The 22,722-nt window shown below is 45.5% G+C and overlaps 1 protein-coding gene across 2 annotated transcripts in view; it reads left to right on the top strand.

Annotated features, from left to right (window-relative positions):
- Positions 1-7,154: 7,154 nt before the first annotated feature.
- slit3 (slit homolog 3 (Drosophila)) overlaps positions 7,155-22,722 on the top strand; it is an 88,070-nt gene continuing 72,502 nt past the window's right edge. The window contains exons 1-6 of one of the 2 annotated variants that reach the window (XM_077732165.1): positions 7,155-7,290; positions 8,661-8,743; positions 11,963-12,200; positions 17,221-17,292; positions 20,492-20,563; positions 22,310-22,381. In XM_077732165.1, the coding sequence (XP_077588291.1) occupies positions 12,025-12,200; positions 17,221-17,292; positions 20,492-20,563; positions 22,310-22,381 (392 nt within the window). In that variant the 5' untranslated portion in view covers positions 7,155-7,290; positions 8,661-8,743; positions 11,963-12,024. Of the gene's footprint in view, positions 7,291-8,660; positions 8,744-11,709; positions 12,201-17,220; positions 17,293-20,491; positions 20,564-22,309; positions 22,382-22,722 lie in introns of those variants that run through there. The other variant, XM_077732164.1, reaches the window with a different exon arrangement.

Genomic DNA, 22,722 nt, shown 5'->3' with positions numbered 1-22,722 from the left:
CGTATGGTTTTGTGGGGCTGTTGCACTACTTGAACCTAGTAAGGCCCCACTCGGAAACGGTACGTGAACGCAACACCACCGTCCAAGATGTCACCTGTTAGACGTCAAACATTTTGCACATGTGCAACTTGCCACTTTCATTGAAGCAACAAGATGCATGGACAGCATGACATTTTGTTACTTCTACTACTACTACTAATGCTATTACCATGATTTGCTAGTGTCCGATTTTCGTAGGTGACTCGTAAGATATATATATTTGAGTCAGGAACAGACGTCATTCTGCACACAAACTGCAAGTGGGAGAAACGTGTTAGGCGATGAGATGATCATAGATGATATTTTATTGATATACGCAAATGTTTTTAAATATAAATCAGTGATCTGTCCGACTTAGTACAGTTAAACCACAAAAGTTCAATACCGCCATCCTGTGCAGAGTGATCTACATTACAACCATCGTTCCAAGTGTGTTGCAGTAAGTATTCATTTTTGCACTCCTCTACTAATATTTTTTAAACTGAAAGTTATATGCAATGTATGTAATGTCTCATATTTCTCAAATTGGTTTGCAATCCACATGGCTCTTGACCCAAATTGTTAAAATTGAGATAATACTGAATAATACTGGCTATTTAAAAAGTAACCTTTTTTCCCCCAACCAATTTGCAGCAAAACTGCCTTGACCCACAGGAACAAATAAAGCCACGTAACATATATATTTATATATTAAAAAAAACACCCCCCCCCCCAAAAAAAAAAAAAAAAAAAAAAAAACACAGAACCCTGCAACGCATGGCAGCTCTGGGACCCGCCGTAGGACCAGTAAAGGGCATGGCAGTTAACATGCATCCCTGCGGGAGTGCTGGCGCGTGACCTCACCTCCCCTTCCAACACGTTCACATGTGCGTGAAATAGTGCCAAGTAGGTCCCGTGCTGCACAATGTGCTAAAAATTTTTGTCCTCCTCGCGCCAAGACCGACCACTGAAAACGTTGAAGACTTACACCGGCGCAACGTGGCATTGCGTCGTTTGGCGCCGCGCTGCTGGAGACCATCATTAAAAAAAAGAAGTGAAAAATACAGTTTACATGAAGGGGGGGGCGAGAAAAAGGCCAACATGTAAAAGTTTGAGTGTAAAAGACGGTGAGCTCACGACTGTAACATTCATGTTGCGTGCTTGTAAAATGTCTTTTTGTTCGACCGCAAATTTGCAGTTTAGCGTCGGCAAATTAGTCTTTACCATAACAACGAGAATGTTTTTCTTTCTGTTTCAAGCTCATTTTCTTTTGAACATGGCTGCCATTGATGGTGCTGGAGGTCCAATTCATTTTGAAGGAGAAGGGTGATTAGTGCCAACCCTCCCAGTTAGAACGGCTTGGACGTCTAGCGTCATCAATGGAAGTGAATTATCAAATGAATTAGCAAACATTTTGAGAGTGGCTGATTTCTTAGATGGCATGTTTCTGGCCCATAGAAAATATTGTACATCAGTAAGCTGATAATGACAATCCCAAAACAAATCTAGAGTAGTGCGAAGAAAACGAGGGGGAAAAAAATCCGTTTGGAAAAATAATTTCTTAGTTTGAATGGGAAGGCTATTAGTCATCCAGACATGAGCGAACATTAAATGTTTCCTCGGGAGAGGCGGCTGGAAGCGCCATCATTCTTCAAAACATTTTCCTCAACAAATGTTATGACAAGCATGTCATTTTTCAGATTGTTTTTAATACCACAAAGTCTTCCCTTTTTTTCCTCGTAGAGGAAAAGTCTCCCTGTAAAGTTTGGACCGCATCCCTCTCCCATCCCCGACGTAACTGTCGTACCTCACTTTTCTTTCTTTGCTCCCCAGACAGAACATTGGCATTTTTACCATGTAAATAAAAGACAAAATACAAAACGGGTTGATATTTAAGCAGCCATTGACTAAAACCAATGCGCCCCCAAAAATACTCTTCTAGGAAAGAACTTATGTGAAGATCAAATTTTTTTCTTCCAATCACTGAATCCAAGCAGCGTCCAATCCGTGGCTAATTCGAGAGGAGTGTTACGGGGAATGATGACGTGATATGCTCGCTGCACAATATAAAGGCTAATTAAAAGCGTTTAAAGCTACGAAAACAGAACCCGATCCCTCCCGGGAACGGCCAGGTCGGCGTAACGTTAGCCCCCCGCGACCTCCCCGAGCACTTAACGGGGGAAATGAGCGCCACGTCCCGTTTCATTTGCGCCAATTAGCCGCCACGGCCACCGGGCTCGGGTGTCCTTTAATCAGGCTGCCGCCGTCTTCCCAGGTAGGAAACGTGAGGAGGTGTGCCCACGCGTGCCAACTTTGGGAAATTACCCCTTGGCATTTCTTTTCGAGATGAGCTCACTGAAAAAGTAGGATTGTGTGTTGCATAAATAAAAAGGCAGAAGGCCAGCGTTATTTTCCTTTGGCTTCAATCGACGTTTCATGCATTTGAACTGGCAGGGCGGGCGGCTATTGTTCGGGTACTGCGGGAAAACATGACTCCTATGGCTGCTAAATAAGTCATGGTTACATATTTGCGTTTCCGTGCTTTATTAAATAGAGTTAATTTTCAATATTTATTGTTCAATCCAATCTTCCGTTTCTTTTTGCACAAACTGATGCGATCATTGGCTGTTTTCAACAGTTTGGCAGTCAGAACCATTTGAAATGCCATTTCAATGATTGTAATACCTCATTTAGGTCCTTAGACCTGCTGCAATAGGTGAACCATGTTTAGATGGTGTTCACATATGTCGTCAACTTCTTCCTTGCGAGCCCAAAAAAGTTCCCCGGTGGCCAAAAAGTGTCAAGCGCAAAGGGTCTCGAGGCCGCCAACGAAAAGCCGTCGCCGTGGCTTTCCGCCGCCACCGATGTCGTTCTTTTTCTCAAAACACACTGACGTGCCACGAGGAAAGCGAGGGAGCGAGCAAGGGAGGGCGCGGGCGCTTTATGGGGAAACGTGGTCTCAATTTTGCAAAAGCCAAACGCTGTGTGGCCCACGGCGAGCCAGCGAGCGAGCCCATTGTTCTCAGGCAGTAAAAGCGCGGTTTGAACCTGGACGCCGGCCCGACAAAAATCCCCGTCCTCGGGCGGGAAAACCATGAGTAATGCTCGCACTTCTCTCAGCGTCGTCGCGCCATTAAGACGTACGCCTTTACCTCAGCGGATAATGGCCGCTAATTGGACAGCTCGGCCGACTGGCTGGTTTGGGCCAGTGCCACGGCCAAATAGAAGCTGCAAACAAGTGCCAAACGCTTGTTTTGGAGCCTCCATATTTTCTCTTCTTATGGCCCCGGTTCGTTGGCTACGTTCGTCCATACTAGATGGGGTCGATCCCTGTTTTGCAGTGGGTTTTGTTCCCACTCAGCGATGGCCCAAAATTCGTATAGTACTGCTCGTCCCTTTTGCAAATGCGGCCTTTGGTTGTAGAGCGACCAATCATTCACATCCAGAGTGGATGGAATTCGGTTTCCGTTTTCTTGCCAGGAACATAATGAGCGTAGTCCCAGTTGCGGAGCTTTCATCCACTGTGAACTTTTGTTCCGTCGTGGATTCCGTGCCACCCCAAATGTATGCTTTGCATTTCGTATAGAGCCGTCCCACCCACCAGGCCCAGAGAAATGCGGCATTCCATCCGAGGCCACCGCATTCTTGTCATATCGCCGTTTTTAATATAGGCCAGAAGGGGGACGTATTTCACTGGCTACCGTCAAGTTGACACTTCCCCCCAATCCCCCGTGATGAATGTGCCCGGATGTATTTTTAAGGAGAGGATTGTGGGATATGTCGGCCCCCCGTCGCGTTCCACTCGGGCCACGTGCTAAATGTTGTATTCATGACTCCTTCCAGAATTGGTCGAGAGTCCATTTTTGATTGCCTGCTACATCATTATTAATGATATGTAGTAAACCGTGAAAGATTGCAAGCGATACAGTCTCTATTTTTCTTTTTAACTTTGTTTTTAAAAACATTTCCTGCTCTCTAATTGACAGTAAATATCCCCCTTCGCAAGTTCAATGTGAATGATGCCTTCCCTTTCTCAAATTTCCTTTGCAAAAAGCTTTTGGGGAAACCCCAAGATTGTCCGTGGAAATGTTTAATCAAGAGACTCGCTGGCAAATTGCTCCAAGCTGCACCACCTTTATCACTATCAATGTTTTGGAGCACGCTTAATCGTGCGTCCAGCCGCATTCTGGGACGTGACGTCTGCGGCGAACCGAGGCCAGGGCGAGCGCGCCCATCCACGGCTCGCCATCTGCCATAAATTTCAGCGCCCGCTCCTCTTGGCTCTCACTTGCACCCAGCGGACATGTCACGACATCTCCCCCTGCAAAATTCCCCTAAAAAAAGTCATTTGAGTTAAAAATGAAGAGACCAATGCATCTTTGCAAACAACAGCAAAGCCCCGCCACAAAATTGACACCACAAGCACGGCTATCTGCCACCCACGTTGGCTTTGGCACACTTTGCTAAGTTGAATGGAGAGCACTTCCGTCATTCTGTCGATATTTTCTTCCCTCCCACACTTGATTGCTACGTCTAATAGCGGGAGGGAGGGAGGGAGGGAGGACTGCCTAATAAAGAACACACAAGTGAGCACCAAACTGTCCAAAGCATACCATTTGATCTATTGAGCGCTTATGCAACCACTCATTAAGACGCAGGGAGCATAAACAGCAGTTTTATGAGAGCTGGTCAGGGAAATAAATAAAAAATAGCAGTTATGTCCATTTTTTTTGTGGGAGAGGCTGGCGCCCAAAAGGGTGGCCTGGCTCGTTTGGGAAAATATAAATTGGACATGTTTACAGGGCCAATCCCGTTCCAAAGACCCAATGGAAAAAAAGGTGAAACGCCAATCTTCCAATCTTGCTTGACGCATATTAACACAAATGACCGTTTTCAAACAAAGGAATGGAGAAGGCGCCTGGGATTTCCCGGACCGCTTCTTTATGAGTAGCGTTCCGGCGTCCCACCCGAGCTCCACGATGACTTTTCGCTTTCCCCATTTATTCAACGGGACATTTGAAATGACGGACGAGGAGATTTCCCGGGCCGAGGACGAGCTCATCCGAGCGGATCCGCCCCAGCGTCGCCTGGAAGCTGTAGCCTCGGCAGGAATTCCGAGTGGTGACAAGGTTTACGTTGGCTGGGGCGCTTGAAACCGGAGCCCGCCGCTGCAGCGCCGTCAAATAAATCACGGGAGGAGCGCAGAAAGACAAACAAATAGCTTTTGCGCAAAACCGTGTTTCCAATAATGCCCGCTCGCCGGCCAAGAAAGAGGCGGAACGGCCACTTAAAGGGAGCTCCGTCTACGACACATTAAAGGAAGGCTCTGCTCCCCCATTGCAAATGCGTGTCACAAACAGTTAAAGTCAAGGGAACGGACCGTGTTGTTTGGTGTCATTTGGCGGTCGCCACATTTCATTGAAACGCTAAAAGTCCCGTCCTTTCAAAGACACAAAGACAAGTCCTTTCCATCGGTCTTTGAGCTTTCGGGAGCGTTTCCAGGACAGCAGGCAGCTGCAAATGTGGGCCGACATTTTTATTGTTCTTATTATGTATTTATTTTTTTGCTCGTCTACAAGATAAAACGTTCTGACATGAAAGCCTTAAATTAGACGTATGTCAAAGTTGCAAAGTTGTGCTAGAGATGAAGAGACATGTTCTTCTCCGACGGATTTGGGGGTGCCGCGGGGCTTAGTTCTCAAACCGCCGTTTTTCTGCCTGACCCCAACCCAATTTTCCGATCTTTCTTCGAAGTCAATCACGGACGCATGCCTTTTTGTCATTGTAATATTCATGACTTTCCCCCAGGCCAGAGACGTGAAACACAATAACGATGAACCGCAAACCGTGGAAGGCGCGTAAATCACGTTTTGAACCCTAGTCAGGACAACAAATGGAAAGTGGAAGGACGGATTGATGCGTTTGCCAGGCCAGCCATTGAACATCTTTTTGCACTCACGTCAAGACGTCCGACGACCCGCGTCCGGATCCTCCGTCGCTGGCAAATCAGTCGGTCGCCGCTAAATTGTGCAAGGCGCTACAGAAAATATAGGAGAAAAAATCGGCTTTGGTGGAACAGTCTTCCCCCGCAAAACCTTTGCCACTTCATAGCTGGAATGTTTGGCTTTGGCTTTGAGGAGGAGAAAGCATTTTTGCGTCCTGACGCACATTCTTCTTCGCCGTTGCGCCGGTCGGGTCTCTCTCATTTTTTTTTTTTTTTACCTTCCGGCGAATACCTCCCAATTCCGCCGAGACTAACGAAGGCAGTTGACTGGCCTCCACTTGGAAGGTAAATTCAGGTTGTGGGGGGTCTCTTTGCGCTCCATCCGAGCCAGCTGCCATAAACAACGACACCGTTCCGACGCCGAGGCGGCCTGGAACTAGTTATGAGGTCACATGGTTGAAATGCATTTAGAGGAAGCAGGTGGTCGCCGCCCGCTTACATTGGTTTGCGCCGCCAATCTTTGCTCGCCTCTTCCTTCACTTTCTCCTCATTCATCTCAGCTATTTCTCCATCCAATCTGGCCCATCTTTTTACCATTTGCCTTCTCGGAATGCCGGCAGATCCAAAATGGAGCTCCGACTCTCAACGATCGCCGCCCGGGCGAGCGGTATTCTGTGGTTTCGGCGTGGAATTCCGTCTCCAAACACAATTTACAGAGCTATCAAATGTGTTTCCATTGAAGACATTTGCTGGCCCGCCTTAACTAGCGTTTGTGTGTCTCCAATAAAAGTTAATGGGGAGACTTAAAATGCCTTTTCGCACTTGTAAACTCAATTGCGTTGATGATTTGTTGGTGCTTTTTGGGACTTTTATGAACCACCAATCTTTTGGAGCGTTGGGATTGGTGGAGAAAGTCCTTTTGATGAGAAATGCTGTGTTGTAGCGGAAGTCGCTGCCGTGGACGGTGACTGACGTCAATTGGCTTGCTTTTGGGTGGATTTATCGAGGCCTTTTTAACTCAAATGTTTCATTGGAAAGCAAAAAAATGGTGGGGTTTGATTTTCGTCCAAAGGGCCGCTCGGGGGAAGCCATTTTTTCCCCGTTGGAAATGAAAAAAACAGCCGAGCTCGGTCCCGCGACGTTATCTGGAATGTGGATCTTTGCGTCTAGCAAAGCGTTCCTCTCATAAGACTTTTCCTTCTTTGCAGCTCCCCTCTGATCTACGCCGCGAATGCGAAGCCAGGCAGATGATATGGGCCCCCCAAAAGTCTCCCGTCACAAACACGAGGCCCCGACAAATACAAAGGCCAAAACGGCGTCTTTATCAGGTGCGAAACACGTCTTTTACTTTCCCATTTTTTTCTTGTTGAAAAATAGAGCGCCACTTTCTTCCTGGCAAAAACACGCTGCATCCCTCGTGGAAATCAAACGCACCCGCATCTTACCTTTTTTTCTCAAATTGAAAATGGTGGGCAACTCATTTCACAGTAGAAAAGGATGAATGGTTGCCATAGTACTGAAGGAGTTAACCGCTCGCTGGATTTGAAACTGAAATTTATGAGGTGGGGGGCTTAGTTTGAGGACCCCCCAGTGGGTCCCTTGGCTACCAGGGATCAAACACGGGATCAAACCTCCCCGAGTACTACTCCGAGCCAAAAAAAAAAGCCAATGTCGTCAACGGAACCGAGGACTCGTGCTAGGTTATCAACATTGCCGGGGGGGGGCGGAGTTCGGGTGCCGAGAGATCCCGGATTAGACGCACGCTAAGTGGACGCAGGTGGGAATTTTATTCATGTTTACGTACGTGCATTTTTCCTTCAATGGAGGCTTTTGGACCAATACAACCCTTCCCAAAGTGTGCTGTGCAAAAAAAGATGAATTGGACCATGACAAACATTAAAAATACAATAGACAACTTCAACTATCCAATTGGAGTAAAATTTGACGTGAATTTGGGAGTCCAAATGAACGCCAGCGAAGGACTTTTCCCTAAATGGACGACGCATTGTTTCTAAAGTTGAAAGCTTTTTGGAGCACGCATGGACACTTCTAGTATTTCTCTGGACTCCACATCTGAAAGTCATTTTTGCCGCCGTCGGTTAAGGGGCCCGCCGGATTCCATGGGAGCCCCCCCAACCCCATGCAACCCCCCCACGCCCCCTCGCCACCACCACCAACAACAACAAGCAGGAAGGCGGGAGCACCGGGCTAGGTAAGCGTTTTGGGAAACGTGGACGGAGAGGGGCCGGCCAATTAAAAGTCGCCCCCCCCCCACCCCATTCCTTTTGATGGAATTCCCGGCGGAGTCCGCTCTTTGTGGGATTAATCAGCGGACCCCGGCCCCCTGAAAACTTCCATGGCTCATTCCCTCTTTTCTTTGTGTGCGTCATTTCCTCATTAATATCCCGAGAGAGGAAAAGCCGGCTTTTCCTTTCTCCACTTTTTTTTGGGGGGACGTCTTTGTTTGGATCATTTGATTGAAATGTGGAGGATTTCAATTCAACCTCCTTCAGGTTTTAATCAACAACTTTTAGTGAATATATTGGACTTAAAATCAAGACGTCAACTGTCAGAACTCCGAATTTTAATGTGCCTTAAAATTCGATAGCCGTTTGCCCAAAATCATGCACTTTGGAGGTTACTACAGAAATGTGTTTCTTCTTCTCCTTTTTTAACTGAGGTGCTTTTGTGTTTTCAGACGGGTGCGGGTGCGACCCCGACACCATCCCGAAACGATGACCTCGTCCCACTGAGAAGGATGCAATTCCGTGCCCTCATTGGGTGAGTAAAATGAAGAACAATTTTCCCTCTCCATCTGCCTTTAGATATTATGCCCCAAAATCCACGTTCGGACGTCGTGTCCGTCATTTGATGGTCCCCATTAGTTCAGCGGGCTGACTCATAAGACGCGCATTGAAGTGCGACGCTATCAGTCATCTCCTCTCGGCCTGGCCAAGGACAAACTCTCCCGTTACACAGCTGTAGTTGCCTAATAAGACCGCTTGTGCGTGAGGGGGGAAATAAAAAAGAACACTTGTAATTCCGGGAACAAGATGGAGGCTTTCTTCTAATTTGTATCCTCATCTTTTCTCATATTTTTTCCCCTTTCTTTAGCCAGGCTAAAACACTTTGACATGACGAATGGATGCCTTCATGTTTATTGCGAAATACTTCCAAGCGAGTACATTCACATTTATTTTCCACATTTTCATGCTTTTTAAATACATGTTTGGGTGAGCTTCTGGGAGAAATAGCGGCTCTAAAAGACGCTCTGCGTCATAAATCACCAGGCGCGTCGCTTGAATAAAAACTGTGAACCTAAAATAGTCAAACTTGATAAGTAGAGTATAGCATATTTTCCCTGGCGTTTTCCTCGAAGTCTTGTCATATCTGGGAAAAAAATCCGATTGGATCGGAAGTCAAAAGTTGGGTTTGGCTGATTTCAATGCAAGGGATGCCAGGACTCATTTTCATGTACTTAAAAATAGGGACGGAAATACAAAATACAACATGAATTCATGTTAAATTGCATTCCAAAATGTTCCCAAAAAGCCACACGAAGAAGGCCAATCATTTAAGAAGGAAACGATGGCCCTAAACTTGACGGGAGCAGAAATCAAATTGTATTTTCAAGTCCTGCATAATATTTGAAAAGTCAAATTCGGCATGGCATGCAACCCAATGACACGGGTCTCCTTTAGTATCTCCACACGTTTAAAAACACAAAAGTCTTAAGGACCCCCCCCCCCAAATGCCCCCTGCCGACTTTCTCAAATCCCCCTGCCTTATTCCAGCTCACCGCGCTCAGTATTTGGACTTGACTTTCCGCCATCCTCCCAAATATTCCACCCGAGCCGGCCGGGGACTTCTTAAAAGCCGGCGTTCCCGTTCATCTGATCCCAGGGAATTTGCCCGGCTTTGAATGGATGTATGAATTGAAAGGCGGCCTTCCCGCTTCCTGGCGAGCTTCGACGTAACCACCGAGCCACTTTCCGATCCGTGACGTTAGCCACGGTCGCGCCACTAGATTGCGAGATTAGGCCAATCACGGTCGATGGAGCGTCCAATGACTTGTGCTTTGTCCCTTTCCCAGCGCATCCCGTTATTTTCGTCCCAGTGTTGCATTCCGGGCCTGAAGTTTGTAAGCGCTGGTGATGCAAAGCAGAAAAAGATGGGAGTTTCCGCCTTTGCCACTGGAGGCAATGGGAACTCAACTCTGGTGAATTCCTATCATATTTTGCAAAAGTCTGATGCATGATAACATTCCATGTTTATGCTAATGTCAGCCAGCTGCGTGATGAATGATCTCCTCTTGCAATTCATCTCCAATGTCCCTATTTGACCATGAGCTCCAACTTGGTCTCGTTGGGGAGAGCCTTTATGAACCCTTGGCCTTAAAAAGGCAAGAGTTGGGCAAAATGCAATCTACGGCACAACGTCCGGAGCTTTGCTCCCCGATCCCAGCTCAGGAACCCGCCGAAGGCAGACTTTCAATGTTTTGTTTTGCAATGTCCCGAATTCCAAGCAAGTGGAAAGGAAAGGGCGCTTTAACAGATCCCTCAAGTCGTCAATTAGCAGAAAAGTTATCCACCGTCTTGTCGAAAAGCTTTTGAAAGCAATCTGGCTTCTCGCTCCCAAAGAAAAGTCATCATGACGCATGTGGTTACGTTTAAAGGACTGCTAAGTATTACTTTTGAAAAATTTCCTTTTCTCCGTCGCCGTGGAAAAGGAAAACGATATTCAGACCTCAATAATGACCTAAAACAATCTAGTGTGCGTTTTTACTCAAGTGTGCGCTTGTGCGGGACACATTTCTGGCTCTCAAAGGGAGAAAAATGAAAAGAAATTTGATTTGATTCAAAATTAATGGATAGTACAATAGAATAGTTGCTATTACGAGGCTCAAAATATAATTTGGACCCATTTTTATCATGTGTGAACTATCTGTAAATGCATTAAATCGATTCATTGTGACAGTCAAAATGAGACAAAAATGATTTTGACCTGAATATTTTTCCCTGTCATTTTTTTAGTAGTATTATTGAGCAGCGAGCGTGTGTATGGAGACGAGTGACCAAGAGAGGGCAGCAGGATTTTAACAAGACAGAGGAGGGAGAACTTTTATGATAAAGTGTGTGTGTGTGTGTGTGTGTGTGTGTGGCTGCGGAGACAATTTAACCGTCCGTATAAGCCCATTATGTGCTTCTGCCGATACCCAGTTAAAAAAAATAACACATCCAAATGTCTTTTTCCCCCCCAATTTGAGGAGTGCTACCCAACATTAAAGGCATACAATTAGTAGCAAAAAACACCAAAGCACAAAGAAAATCAATCTATATACAAAAAAGTCTAATGTGATCCATTGATTTGGATTTTCTTGAATTTTATGCTGTCTTTAAATATATACATAGTCTATATGCATTTTTTCCAATACACCTGTGGATTATTACGTCAAGTCAGTCAGCATTTTTCAATGAACTTTATGGCATTGGAATGTTTGCCCTTTGAAATGCTTTCATTTAAGGAAACAGTATGACTTTAATTTTTGACAAGTACTTTTGACATTTTTGGTCAACTTAACATTTGTGCCACTTCTTGAAAATGGATTGGACGTCAATGAGTTAAAATGAGTTCAAATGTGGAAGTTTGAAGGAGAGAGAGAGAGAAAAGGAGGGAGAGAAAGAGGGAGAGAGAGAGAGAGAGAGAGAAGGGAGGAGATGATTTTGGGCTGAGGGGGTGTCGCAGGGCCCTGCGTGCGCCGGCTCCAGTCTGCGCCACCTCCCTCCCGACTCGGCTTCACTCCCGATGACTCCTTGTGTTCCGCCTCTGAGGTTTTGCTCGGCTGTGGGACGGGATGCCCCCGGCCCCTTTTGCCTGCGGGATGTGCCCGTTTAGCGGATGCCGTGGCCGGCGGGAGCGCTCGGGGAGACTTTGCGCGTGGGCCTGAGGGACCGTTGACTTCTTTGCCCTTTTCTCAACGCCTTTTAACTGGTTCCGCAGGGAGAGGAGCCCCGGAGGACCACTACCTTGCCTCCTTTGGGAGAACGTCTTCGGCGCGGACCATGGCCCAAGGCGGCCGGCCCGGAGCCCTGTCCTTGGCGCTCTTGCTGCTGGTCAGCGCGGTGGCCGGCGCGCACGCCTGTCCGCACAAGTGCAGCTGCTCCGGATCTCACGTGGACTGTCAGGGTCTGGGGCTCAAAAGCGTGCCCAAGGGGATCCCGCGAGGAGCCGAGCGACTGTAAGTTTTTGACAAACTCTTTCATCCATCTTTACGTCAATATTCAATAGCCGATGTATTGGGTTTTTACGGCAACGTGGATTTCCGTCCGATTATTTGTGTGCAAAAGTGTCATCCTTTCTCTCTCTCTCTGTATTTGTGCTGTCAGCCCCCAAATATCATTTGCCAGAAAATTGATTTCTGTTAGTATTGGTGAAACAGGATTAGCCAGTTGAAATGGTTTTGATGTCGATAAGTCTCAAAAGCAAGGAGGGAGACAATGGACAAAATAATACTGTAAAATATAGCATCATTTTTGATTTTGTAGCATGTAAAAAAAAAGTTTGATTGTGATGAATCCTGATTGAAAAATTGACAGCAGTAGCACAGAGATTTAGTTACAATCCTGACACAAACCCCTCAATGTTTTAAAAAAATCACTGATATCCCTTTAATAGATTGGACGCTCATTTTATTGATGTCAAACACAACTCTGCTCAATTTGCTTGCAAATAATAGAGAGCCACTGTTGAAGTTAACAACATCCGTCTTGTGTTAAAGCTGAGAAATGCAACAGAATGTTGGCTGGGAGTAAACTTTTCTCCGCCAGGCATATTCAATGATATTTTTCACCATTTGCCGCCGGCCATTAAAAACTAGGCAACGAGACCCGGGTGGCCCCCTGGCCGTGGTTTGGACACGCCTTGTTTTGTTTTACGGTTTAGAAAAAAAAGACAAAGTCATATGATTTCAAATACGTCGTGCCACTTTGGGCACATTTCTGCCCATCATCGGTTAAAATGGATTGGACGATTGTGGTCGTCAATGGCGACCGACTAGTTGAGCGCGCGTGGGATGCTTTCCCCACCCGGCCATAATGCCGCACACGCACAACTCTGGTGCGAAGCGACATGGAAGTGATTATGCATGCTAATACAATGGGAAGGGGCGGGGGACATCTCAGTCGACGCGACGCCCCCCCCCCCCCCCCCCACCTCCCGCGGGCCTTCCACAACTTGGCCGAGCCAGAGACAACAAACACAATCAGCGCCAAGGTTTGGAGTGGGGCGCTGATATGATTTGCGTGCTGTGAGAAGTGCAACATTTGATTAGCTCCTTTTAGTGGGAGCCCCCCCAGGCCCCCCTCCAAATAGACAGAGGCATCAAGCGTATGAGGAATACCTCACAAAAATTGTCATGAAAATACAAATTGACATTGGAATTGAATTATATGTAAAAATGCTATCATGAAACAATCCGATAACAATTCATAATTCTAGTAAACTTAAGTCCCCCCAATAGAACGGAAGCATTTTTCTTATGTACTGCTTATTTATTTGTCGATATTTTGTTAAATGCAAATTAAGGAATCCTAACATTTCTTTTGGCCATGTTATTCCATGGCAGGTGTTCCTAATAAATTGGCCAGTTAGGATTTGAGTCCCCCCCCCCCCCAATCAACCCGGGGGCCTCTCTCCTTTTTTTTTTGTTGTTTAGTGACCTTCTGGGACCTGTTGGCTTTTACACAGCAATCCCCTCAAGATATTTTACACTCTAAGAAAATAAACGCTGTGAGGAGGTGGGGGCGATGCGATGCAAGACCAGATTGGAGGGGCTCCAAGCCCGGGGCTGGAATTTTGGAGCGGACGTGGAACCACCCGTCCGTCATAATAACCCACTCGTCTTGACGACGTCGAAATTGCGTCTGGCTGCAACAGGCTCCATTGCGGAATTTTATTGAGGCAAAATCATGACTTTGGCGCCAGCTAGTCCTATTTAGACGCCTCTAATATTCCAATTTCTCTTCTTCTATTACATAACAGAGAACATTACGTGTGAAGAGGAATGTCTCTTTACTTTTTCAGTAGTATGCAAGAAAATGATCAAAAAATAGATACAATCTAATGCTTTGAAACTAATAATTGGATTCAGAAAGAAACCATGACATCAGCTCTTGACATTTTTCATAGCCCAAGCGCTTGTCATGTTAAACATGTTCAAAAGTGAAAGAAAATGTAGACAACATTGAACCCCGTAACCTTGTACCAGCTTTTCCTTCCTTCCCTTCCTTACGGAAGGCTCTTCTCCCACGATTGGCCACCGGCCGTCGGTGTCTCCGCCCACGGTCTCCACTGAACATTCCGTCGAGTTCCGCTGGAGTCGAAGAACCGCTGGGACGTTTTTGCCTTTTCCGTCCGCCGTAAGCGCGAATCCGAGACTTCGTCCTCCCTCCGAATTTTTGGCCAGCTTTTGTTTGTGCCGCTACACTTGTGCGTGTTTGCGGTTTGCCATTTGGCGGCGGGACCATGGCGCTGATGTCATGGCCCGGCCGGCCGTATTGCTATAGCAGACTTTTCAGAACATCCGTTTTTTTTTTCTTCTTCTTCAATAACTACGCCGATACAAAAAAGCCACAAGCGGCTCTTTTTTACGATCCCGCGGTCACAAACTGTTGGATGCACTTTTACCATCGGTGCCCAAACTGCGACCCGCGGGCCCACTCCGGTTTTTACCAGCCGGAAGCAAATGTTGAAAATATCATTGAATACGTCCTGCATAAGAACATCCAATCCCTACCAAGAGTTAATCTTTTCCGTCATCTGAAACGCCATCCAAAAACACTCACGGTTCCCCAAAATAGTGCAAATTTCCCCCGTTTCTGACCAAAGTGTTGAAAGCACATTGCGAGATGACATCCCATCATTTGGTACAGGGATCATTAACAGTGCAAATAGAAAGAACGGGCCAAAAATATCCCTCCTTCCCGCACCACTGTTTCGGTGGCCCCAAAGTTGGTTTGTTTGATGGAAAATGTGACAAAAGATGTTCTGAGGTCGTTGGTCTGAATAAGGAAGCCGATTTGAAAAGCCCACGTACGCATGTATAAAATAGCTGCTCTTTGTTTGGACTCATTTGATGTGAACAAGCTGGCCTGCTATTTTGTTAGACCTTTGTCACCAGAGCAACAACATTCCCTGGTCTCCTCCACTTCTTCTTCTTCTGTTTTCTGGAACTCAAATGGCCTCCAAACCAACAGTACTTTATTTTGAAGTGTTTGGGACAGCCCAAGTCAGGATGGTCCCTTTAAGGAAGTACTCGTTAGTCGTAAAAATGTGAGCCACCGACTTCTGCCTTTTTTCAGCCTGTTTATTTTTGAACGTCTGTTCTTGGACGCCAGGTCCGACCCCGTTGGCGCAAGTTTCCTTTGGCGGCGTCCTCATTCCGGCCCGTGACAAAGCGGCGAGACGGTCCAGCTGTAAGGTTCCTCGCCAGATGTCTTCTGGGAAATGTTTAAAGGCGACACCACGTCGTGATGGCAATAAAAGCGCCGAAGCCGAGCCCACTCTTTGGGCCGGTGTTCGCTCGGTAAATCGAGGATGTCCCGAGACGGCTTATTTTTGCACGCCAGTCAACCCATTTTGCGTTTTTTTTTTCCGACCCGACATCTCGGAAATGTGAAAGAAGGGAAAAAATGCCAAATTTGAAGTAAGCCATCAAACATTAAAGGGTTCCTGGCGAAAAACATTTAATTTTGCATTCCGCTGTGCAATCAATTCCAATCGCATTTCATTGCGATTAAATTCACCACAATTACATTGGCTTTTTCTTTGGTTGCATTGCGATTGAATCGACTCAAATGTCAAATGATATGAGGGCCCGCTACAATTGGGGTTGTTCGTATGTTTGCCATTATTCTGGCGCAGAGTTAAAAGGAAGCAATTAGGATTCCTTCACGTGGGGGTAAGTTGTCCCGGACCAAATTGAGCAAAGCAGGAGCGATTAAAAGCGCCGTGTGGAAAAAATAACAAAAGATTAGCGCAGGAAGTCCAGCCCTCCCCGTCAGACGGAGAAAAGAAAGGCGAAAAGAAAGGCGGCGGTCCCAGACCGACGGGTCAAAAGGTCAAGAAAAGGCAAACGGAGAGCCACTCGCAAAAAGTTTGTCATTCCCGAGAACACCTGCTGTTCCACTCCCTCGTAAAGTGGCGCGCTCAGACGCCAACCAGTCGTTGTTAGCGCTGTCACGTCGCCAGACTCCATTGAAGCTTTCCAGCGGCCAATAAGACTTGGGAATTTCTCTTTCTTCCATTTTAGAATGATTTTCTTTTGGCGCTACTCGCAGCTTAGAGTTCAGATTTCCCTCCCAAACATTCCCGTGGGAGCTATTCTGGAGATCAATGCAGATTTTCAAAAAATACATCTATCATATGAACACAGGGTGATTGAAAAGTAACTCCCTAGATTCAAATAGCGAACATTCATTTGCATTTTTTTCTCATGTTCGCTGATGGATAGGAAAAACTACACTTGTTATCGTTGGATCGACTTCATTTGGTCTTCTATTAGTCTTTTCTGTACTGTTAAGACCTAAGTATTGCCGAATTATTATTTTTCCTCACGGTCGATGATGTATGGGAACTACTACATTCATGTTATGCTTGCATCGACTTCAATTTTTCTTCTTTTATTATTCTTTGACTGTTTTTTATTCCTTTTTAAGGCGGAAATATCGCACCAAAACATGTCGGGTGAGAAAAGGGCCATCAAATCACGGCCTGTGAAAAAGGAACAAAAATCAGTCCAGTGTTTGCTATCTTTTCTTATCGCTTATTTTGTTTGAAATGTAAAAGGCCCGTAAATGCAGTGTGTGAGAAAGTTCACAGATTAAATCTCATATTTACTCGCTTCGGCGTACGCCGACGTGAAACAAATCGGCGTTGGCGGTCTGGCCCGGCGCTGGTCCAGAATTCCTTCCGGGCGTTTCGATAAATGTGATGACGGAAACGCGGTCCGTTTTTAATGAAAATGTTTTTGCTGTGGAATGTGCATTTTTTTTGCCTTTGGGTTTGTTTGCACGTATGGCGGAACGCGCGCACCCGTGTGGGCTTCAACGCCGCCGGGCATTCTCACGCTCGGCCGGCCTGTTTGTTGACGCTGGTTGGAGATGACGGACCTTCCCACAAATTTCAATGCGCCATTCGAGCTTTGCTTGTTGTTCAATGATGGACTGATTTTTTTTTCTTCTTCTTCTGTGAATTTGCAGGGACTTGAACAGAAACAACATCACGCGGATCACCAAAGTGGACTTTTCTGGCATCAAGAACCTACGAATTCTGTGAGTACAAAAGCGCCTTGATGGAGAACAGCCAGAATGAATTGGAGGTCAATCGTTGTCAATGGCAGGCCGTTGGGGATTTCCACACTTTTTTCTTTTTTTCCTCTTCAAAATGGTCCTTACTTGTCATCCTTGTACTTTTATTGGCCAAATAGATAAGTTAAAAAAGAGAAAAGGTCGTATTTTATTATGATTTTGAATTATGAACTCTTTGGCTTGCATGTTCTTACCGGGCCCGTGTGGGTTTCCTCTGGGTATTCCGGTTCCCTCCCACATTTCAAAAACATGCATGCTAGGCTGATTGGACACTCTAACTTGCCCCTAACTATGGGTGATTGCTTGTTTGTCTCATTGTAACATGCCTCTGGGCAAACCGGCAAGTTTTCCTGTTTGACCTTTGCATTTTGGAGAAGGCCCTAAAGTTGTTAAGACATCCATAGCCTCAATGTAGCCATGGTAACGGTCCCAGGTTACTCCAATCAATGGCAGCGTGCAAAATCCGCTAGCTCCTTTTGATGGGCCCCCGCAAGCCAGGGACTTACGGGACATGTCGCCCCATGCCGTCCGTCCAAAACACTTTTCCTCGACGGGCGCACGTGCGCGAGCCAGCGTCGGTAATAACTATAATCACGCAGGCGCGCTCCCCGGGCTGGCGGATAAAAATACACCGGCGGCAGAAGTGGAAAGAAAGTCGGTGTGGGCGGGCGCGTGTTTTCATTTGTAAGCACATTTGTGGACCGCCGCCACTTTTGGCGCTCGCGTCGGACAATGTGACAACTGCGAGTGCCACGCATTTACGCGCGCCTCTACGCGGGTGCCGTCAATAGAGAATCATGCGTACTGTACACACTTTGAATGTGTGTATGTGTGTTTGTGTGAGAGTGAAGGCGATGGCTCGGCGCTTTGTTTCATGTGGTGGCTGAGAAACTGCTGTGACATTTCCCCACTGTAAATCTCTGCAAATTGGCCAGAAGATGCTGTGTGGAAGTAGAGATAGTAGTCTGAGAAAAGCAACAACTCACACATGTACATGTTGGCCAATACAGGCACTTGGAGATCAAACAAACAAGATTATATATTTTTTTATGTGTATAGTAGTCATTTAAAGACATTCTTATTTATTTATTTGTATCTATTTATTTTTTCAAAATCAAATTCTTCATTTCAATGATGCATTGTTTTTTTTTACACAGGTGCATGTTGGTCTATGTAGGCACTGGGAGAGCAAACAAACAAACATTTTCTTTTATTTTTTTAGTAGTCATTTAAAGATTATTTGTTTATTTCAATTTATTTTTTAAAAATTCAATTCTGCATTTCAATGATGCATTTTTTTGGGCTCTTTATTGTTGATTTTTGTATTATTTTTTATTTTTTTTTCCCCTGTGTGTGGCTTGCCCTTGTGATCAACCAATGCTTTCACCCATTGGGATGGTCCATCTCAGGCAAACTCCGCCTTCTGGCTGGTCCACCTGATGCTCATTGTCTCGTCAAGCCCTTTCTGTCCATGCACACAGTTCCTGGGTAAATGTTTGTTTGTTTTCTGTGCACATCCAATCCTCCAAGTAAGCTTGCAATGCCTACATTTTTACCAGTAAGTGTGTTTTTTTTTTTTTTTTGCTCTTTTACATTGTGGTTTTGCCCGAGTCTGCTCTCTGAGATTTTTTGGGGAGTTTAAAAATGAGTTTTGCATGAAAGAATTCTCAGTGCAGTGCACCCCGCCCTCGTGTGTCCCGCCTTCTTTGCCTGCACGTTGCTCCACACAACTGCACGCTAACTTCATATTTATTTCAACTTGCATGGCATATTATCACATATTTAGTCCTATTGTCATGAAAAATGTCATTTGCAATCCAAATCAGGATTGAATATATGCACTAACAAACTATACTCACGCACATATGTAGTCATATCTACACCTTATTTGTTTGTATAGTAGGGTTGTCCCAATCACATATTTTTGCACTGGATTTTGACAATTTGCTGATATGGAGACTATTGACTCAACAATTGAGTTTGTTTTATTTAATATAATAACGTAATGTCATCCTATTCAAGCACCAAAGTGACAGTCGCAACAAATGATCGACTCATTGAGCACTGGACTTATTTCCTGGTCATTTTTTTTGTCCTTTCCTGTTCATTTGTAGACAATTCAGGTTATTTCCTCTATTTGCAATCAATTGGTTGATTTTTGGGGTCATTTGGGTCACTGTCTGTTGTTTTGGTGCAGTGGTTTATTGATTTTTGTTGATATTTTTGAGGGGAGTCATTTCAAGTGGTGTTCTGTTGATGTTATGTTGATTTTGGGGCGATTCCTGGTTAATTGCTGTTGGTTTTTGGGGTTAAGTTGATTTGAGGGTAATTCCAGATTGCTTCCTGTTGCTTTAGGATCACTTTTTTTTCATCATAGGCAGAGTAAAAAAAAAAATGATAGCAGTGACCTAACTGTATAATATTTGACTGTCAATGTTTTATTATTTTTTTTATTCCAGCAAATTCTGGTTGAAGTCCAAAATGCACAAGTGTATATCTCAACTAAATGAGTCCAGAACAATTCATCAAATGAACTCTGGAGAGGGATTTTGATACTTTTTTACATTTCTGTACGCCTGAGCTGAGAGGATCCAGCTGTGTTTTAAAAACACACGCGACAGTACGCTAAATGATTGGGATTGGATTGAATAGAGGAAAAAAACAGATGACTCGTTTGTCCTTTTCGAGGGAAAATGACGACTTTGAGAAAGATGGTCATGGACGACAAAGGGAGATGAGGCCGCCCGCCCTGGTCGTTTCTTTTTTGGGGGGTGACATTGAAGGCGCTCAACCTTTTTCGGGTTCATTTTTCAATGGTTCCGCCGTCTCGCGTTTGTTTTTACAAGCATTCTTGAGTCATAAAAGTGCGTCGGCCTCCTCGGAAAAGTCTCAATTGCAATGTGAGCGGCGCGCCGTATTTGTGTTGGCGCCGGGCGGACGCACGTTCAACCTGTTTCTCTCCTTTCCCTTCTCGGGTCAGCTGCAAACATCTGTCAGTCAATGAAATCCTTCCAAAACTACTTAGAGGGAATAAATTCAATTAATCAGATGTAAGCGAGACCTCAGATGTTCCTTGGCTCCGTGCTGGGGATTATTTGTCGGGGTCGCCACGCTGTTTTTCCAATGTATTCTCACCCTTTTTTTCCCCCGTGTCTTTCTGCAGTCACCTGGAGGACAACCAAATCAGCGTCGTGGAAAGAGGAGCCTTCCAAGATCTACGACTACTGGAGAGACTGTAAGGAGCACACTATATACACTATTTACGTGTGATGCTTGGAAATCGACAATTTCATTCGCTTACAATAGCAGACCACGATATAATATTTCCATTTAATTCAAGAACCCTTTAAATGATAAGATTATTGTCTAAGGTCATTGTTCAACATTTGTCCCGGCGTCATTTTGAGTTAAAATAAAAATCACTAGTCACGCTATTTTGCATAAAAAGTCAAAGTGAACATTTTGATTGACACCACAAATATAGACGTCAGTTCAAACTGCCATTTTGCTGCCACTGACGGCAATAGACGTCCAATCCACTGGAAATGGATGAGACGTCTACACCTGACAAATCACAGCGTCAGATCGGACGCCGCGGAAGGTCGGAAAATCCTCGCCGACAGCCGCTCCGATAGGACGCCCGGCGGGGGTGAAAGGTCACCAGCCTCCACCAGGACCCTTGATTAATGGCGCTGTTGGGGCGGGGGGTGAAAACGCTATCTTGTCGTCGCCGCGGGTGAGCGCATCCGTCTCGGTCCACACGGGAAAATAGCATAAATCACGCAGAACGTTCCAACGTCGCCTGATGGAGTTGTAACGTGGGTGGGTGGGTGGGGGGGAGGACAATTGAGTACTTCCAGATTGTGTGGGGGGGCTTCGCTCGTAAATAATTGCTGGGACGCTCTTCCCTCTTTTTAACTATTTTAATCATCTATGCCTGTTTTGTCCCTCAGTCTAAAACAAAACAGCCATCACATATTTTATAGCATTCATAATGAACTGTGGTAGGGATTTCATCATTTTTACTTAACATTCACCCGTCAATTGCGTTTATATGTAAGTGTTATTTGTATATAATGCAATTATTTGTATACGCTTTTGTTTCTTTAAGACGGGTGATTAAAGTAGAATTAAGAAATATGCATTTTTCTTTTTGAAGCGACCACCCGGAATTCCAACTTTTTTTTTATGGGGCTTTGGCTCAGCAAAATCTAATCGAGAGATAGTCGTTAAATCTCAGCCTCTTTAAAGTTAGACCACCATCTAGAGAGGACTGCTGTTTTTTTCCCATCAACGCAATCCAAATAATCCCGTTTTTCACCGAATAAGCGGCCGGCTCGGCGGGGGCGCTAGCCGCCGTTTCGTCATGGCGGTGACCTTGGTTCAAAGGTGGACGCCTGCGTCTTCTCGCCATCCGCCGCCCTTTGACGTGCTCGCGCCGCCAAGATAACGCACGCGCTCCGTCTCCTGGAGAAGGAGGCGGCGCCGCTGCCGCCCGCCACCGCGAGTAAACAATGTTGGCTTTTGATCCCAAGGCGGTAGCAGCTCTGGGGCAACGCGATAGGCTTGAACTTCTCGCCGGACATTTTTCAACTGGGAAGCGTGAGACTTAAAAGGAAAGACCTCTTGACCCCACGTGCAATTTGTACTTTGGCCCTACGCTATCCCACATCGACTTGCAATTAGTTTTGGTTCTACAATGCAATTGAAGTGGATAGTTTGAGTTCCTCTGAAATAGCAACAGCAGTGGCTCAAATGATCTGAAAAAATGGAGAAAATAAGCTTGAAAGGTGAAATTGATGCCGTTTTGTGTGATCATAGCCAGTTCCACTAATAGATCCAACTCCCCGTATGGTGGACCAAAAATAAATCAATAAAAAAAACATCCTCCCTGGATGGACGTATTAAAGAAGTTGTCTTTTTTTTCTACGTTGTCTGTGCTTTGATTTTTAATTGGTCCATCTTTCCTTTTACTCCACAGTCGCCTCAACAGGAACAGGTTGACTTTGCTGCCAGAACTTCTCTTCCAGTCCACTCCTAAACTGGGCCGACTGTGAGTAGCCTTTTAATTCTACCAACTTTTCTACAGTTAGAAATCTGATATTTTTCTCTGAGGGCTGTTTAAAAAAATGTATAGATAAAATCAAAGGATGCTGGGCACACTTATTTGTTATAGAGCAGGTCAGAAAAAAAATATAGGCTCTTAAAACTGAAGCATGAACTCCTGCACTTATTTCAGCATCGTAGAATTGGTTAGCTCGTCTGCCCCACAGTTCTGTGATCGAGGGTTCTCCCTGTGCCGATGTGGATTTTCTCCGGGTATTTTCGATTTCCTCGCATATCCTTAAAAGCATTCATAGAACACCATTTTCCCCCCCGCTGAAACTATGGCAG

Source organism: Stigmatopora nigra, chromosome 14 (genome assembly GCF_051989575.1).
Source record: "Stigmatopora nigra isolate UIUO_SnigA chromosome 14, RoL_Snig_1.1, whole genome shotgun sequence".
Classification (NCBI taxonomy): Eukaryota; Metazoa; Chordata; class Actinopteri; order Syngnathiformes; family Syngnathidae; genus Stigmatopora; species Stigmatopora nigra.
Note: the sequence above shows the minus strand (reverse complement) of the source record. Positions and strands in the feature narration are given on the sequence as shown.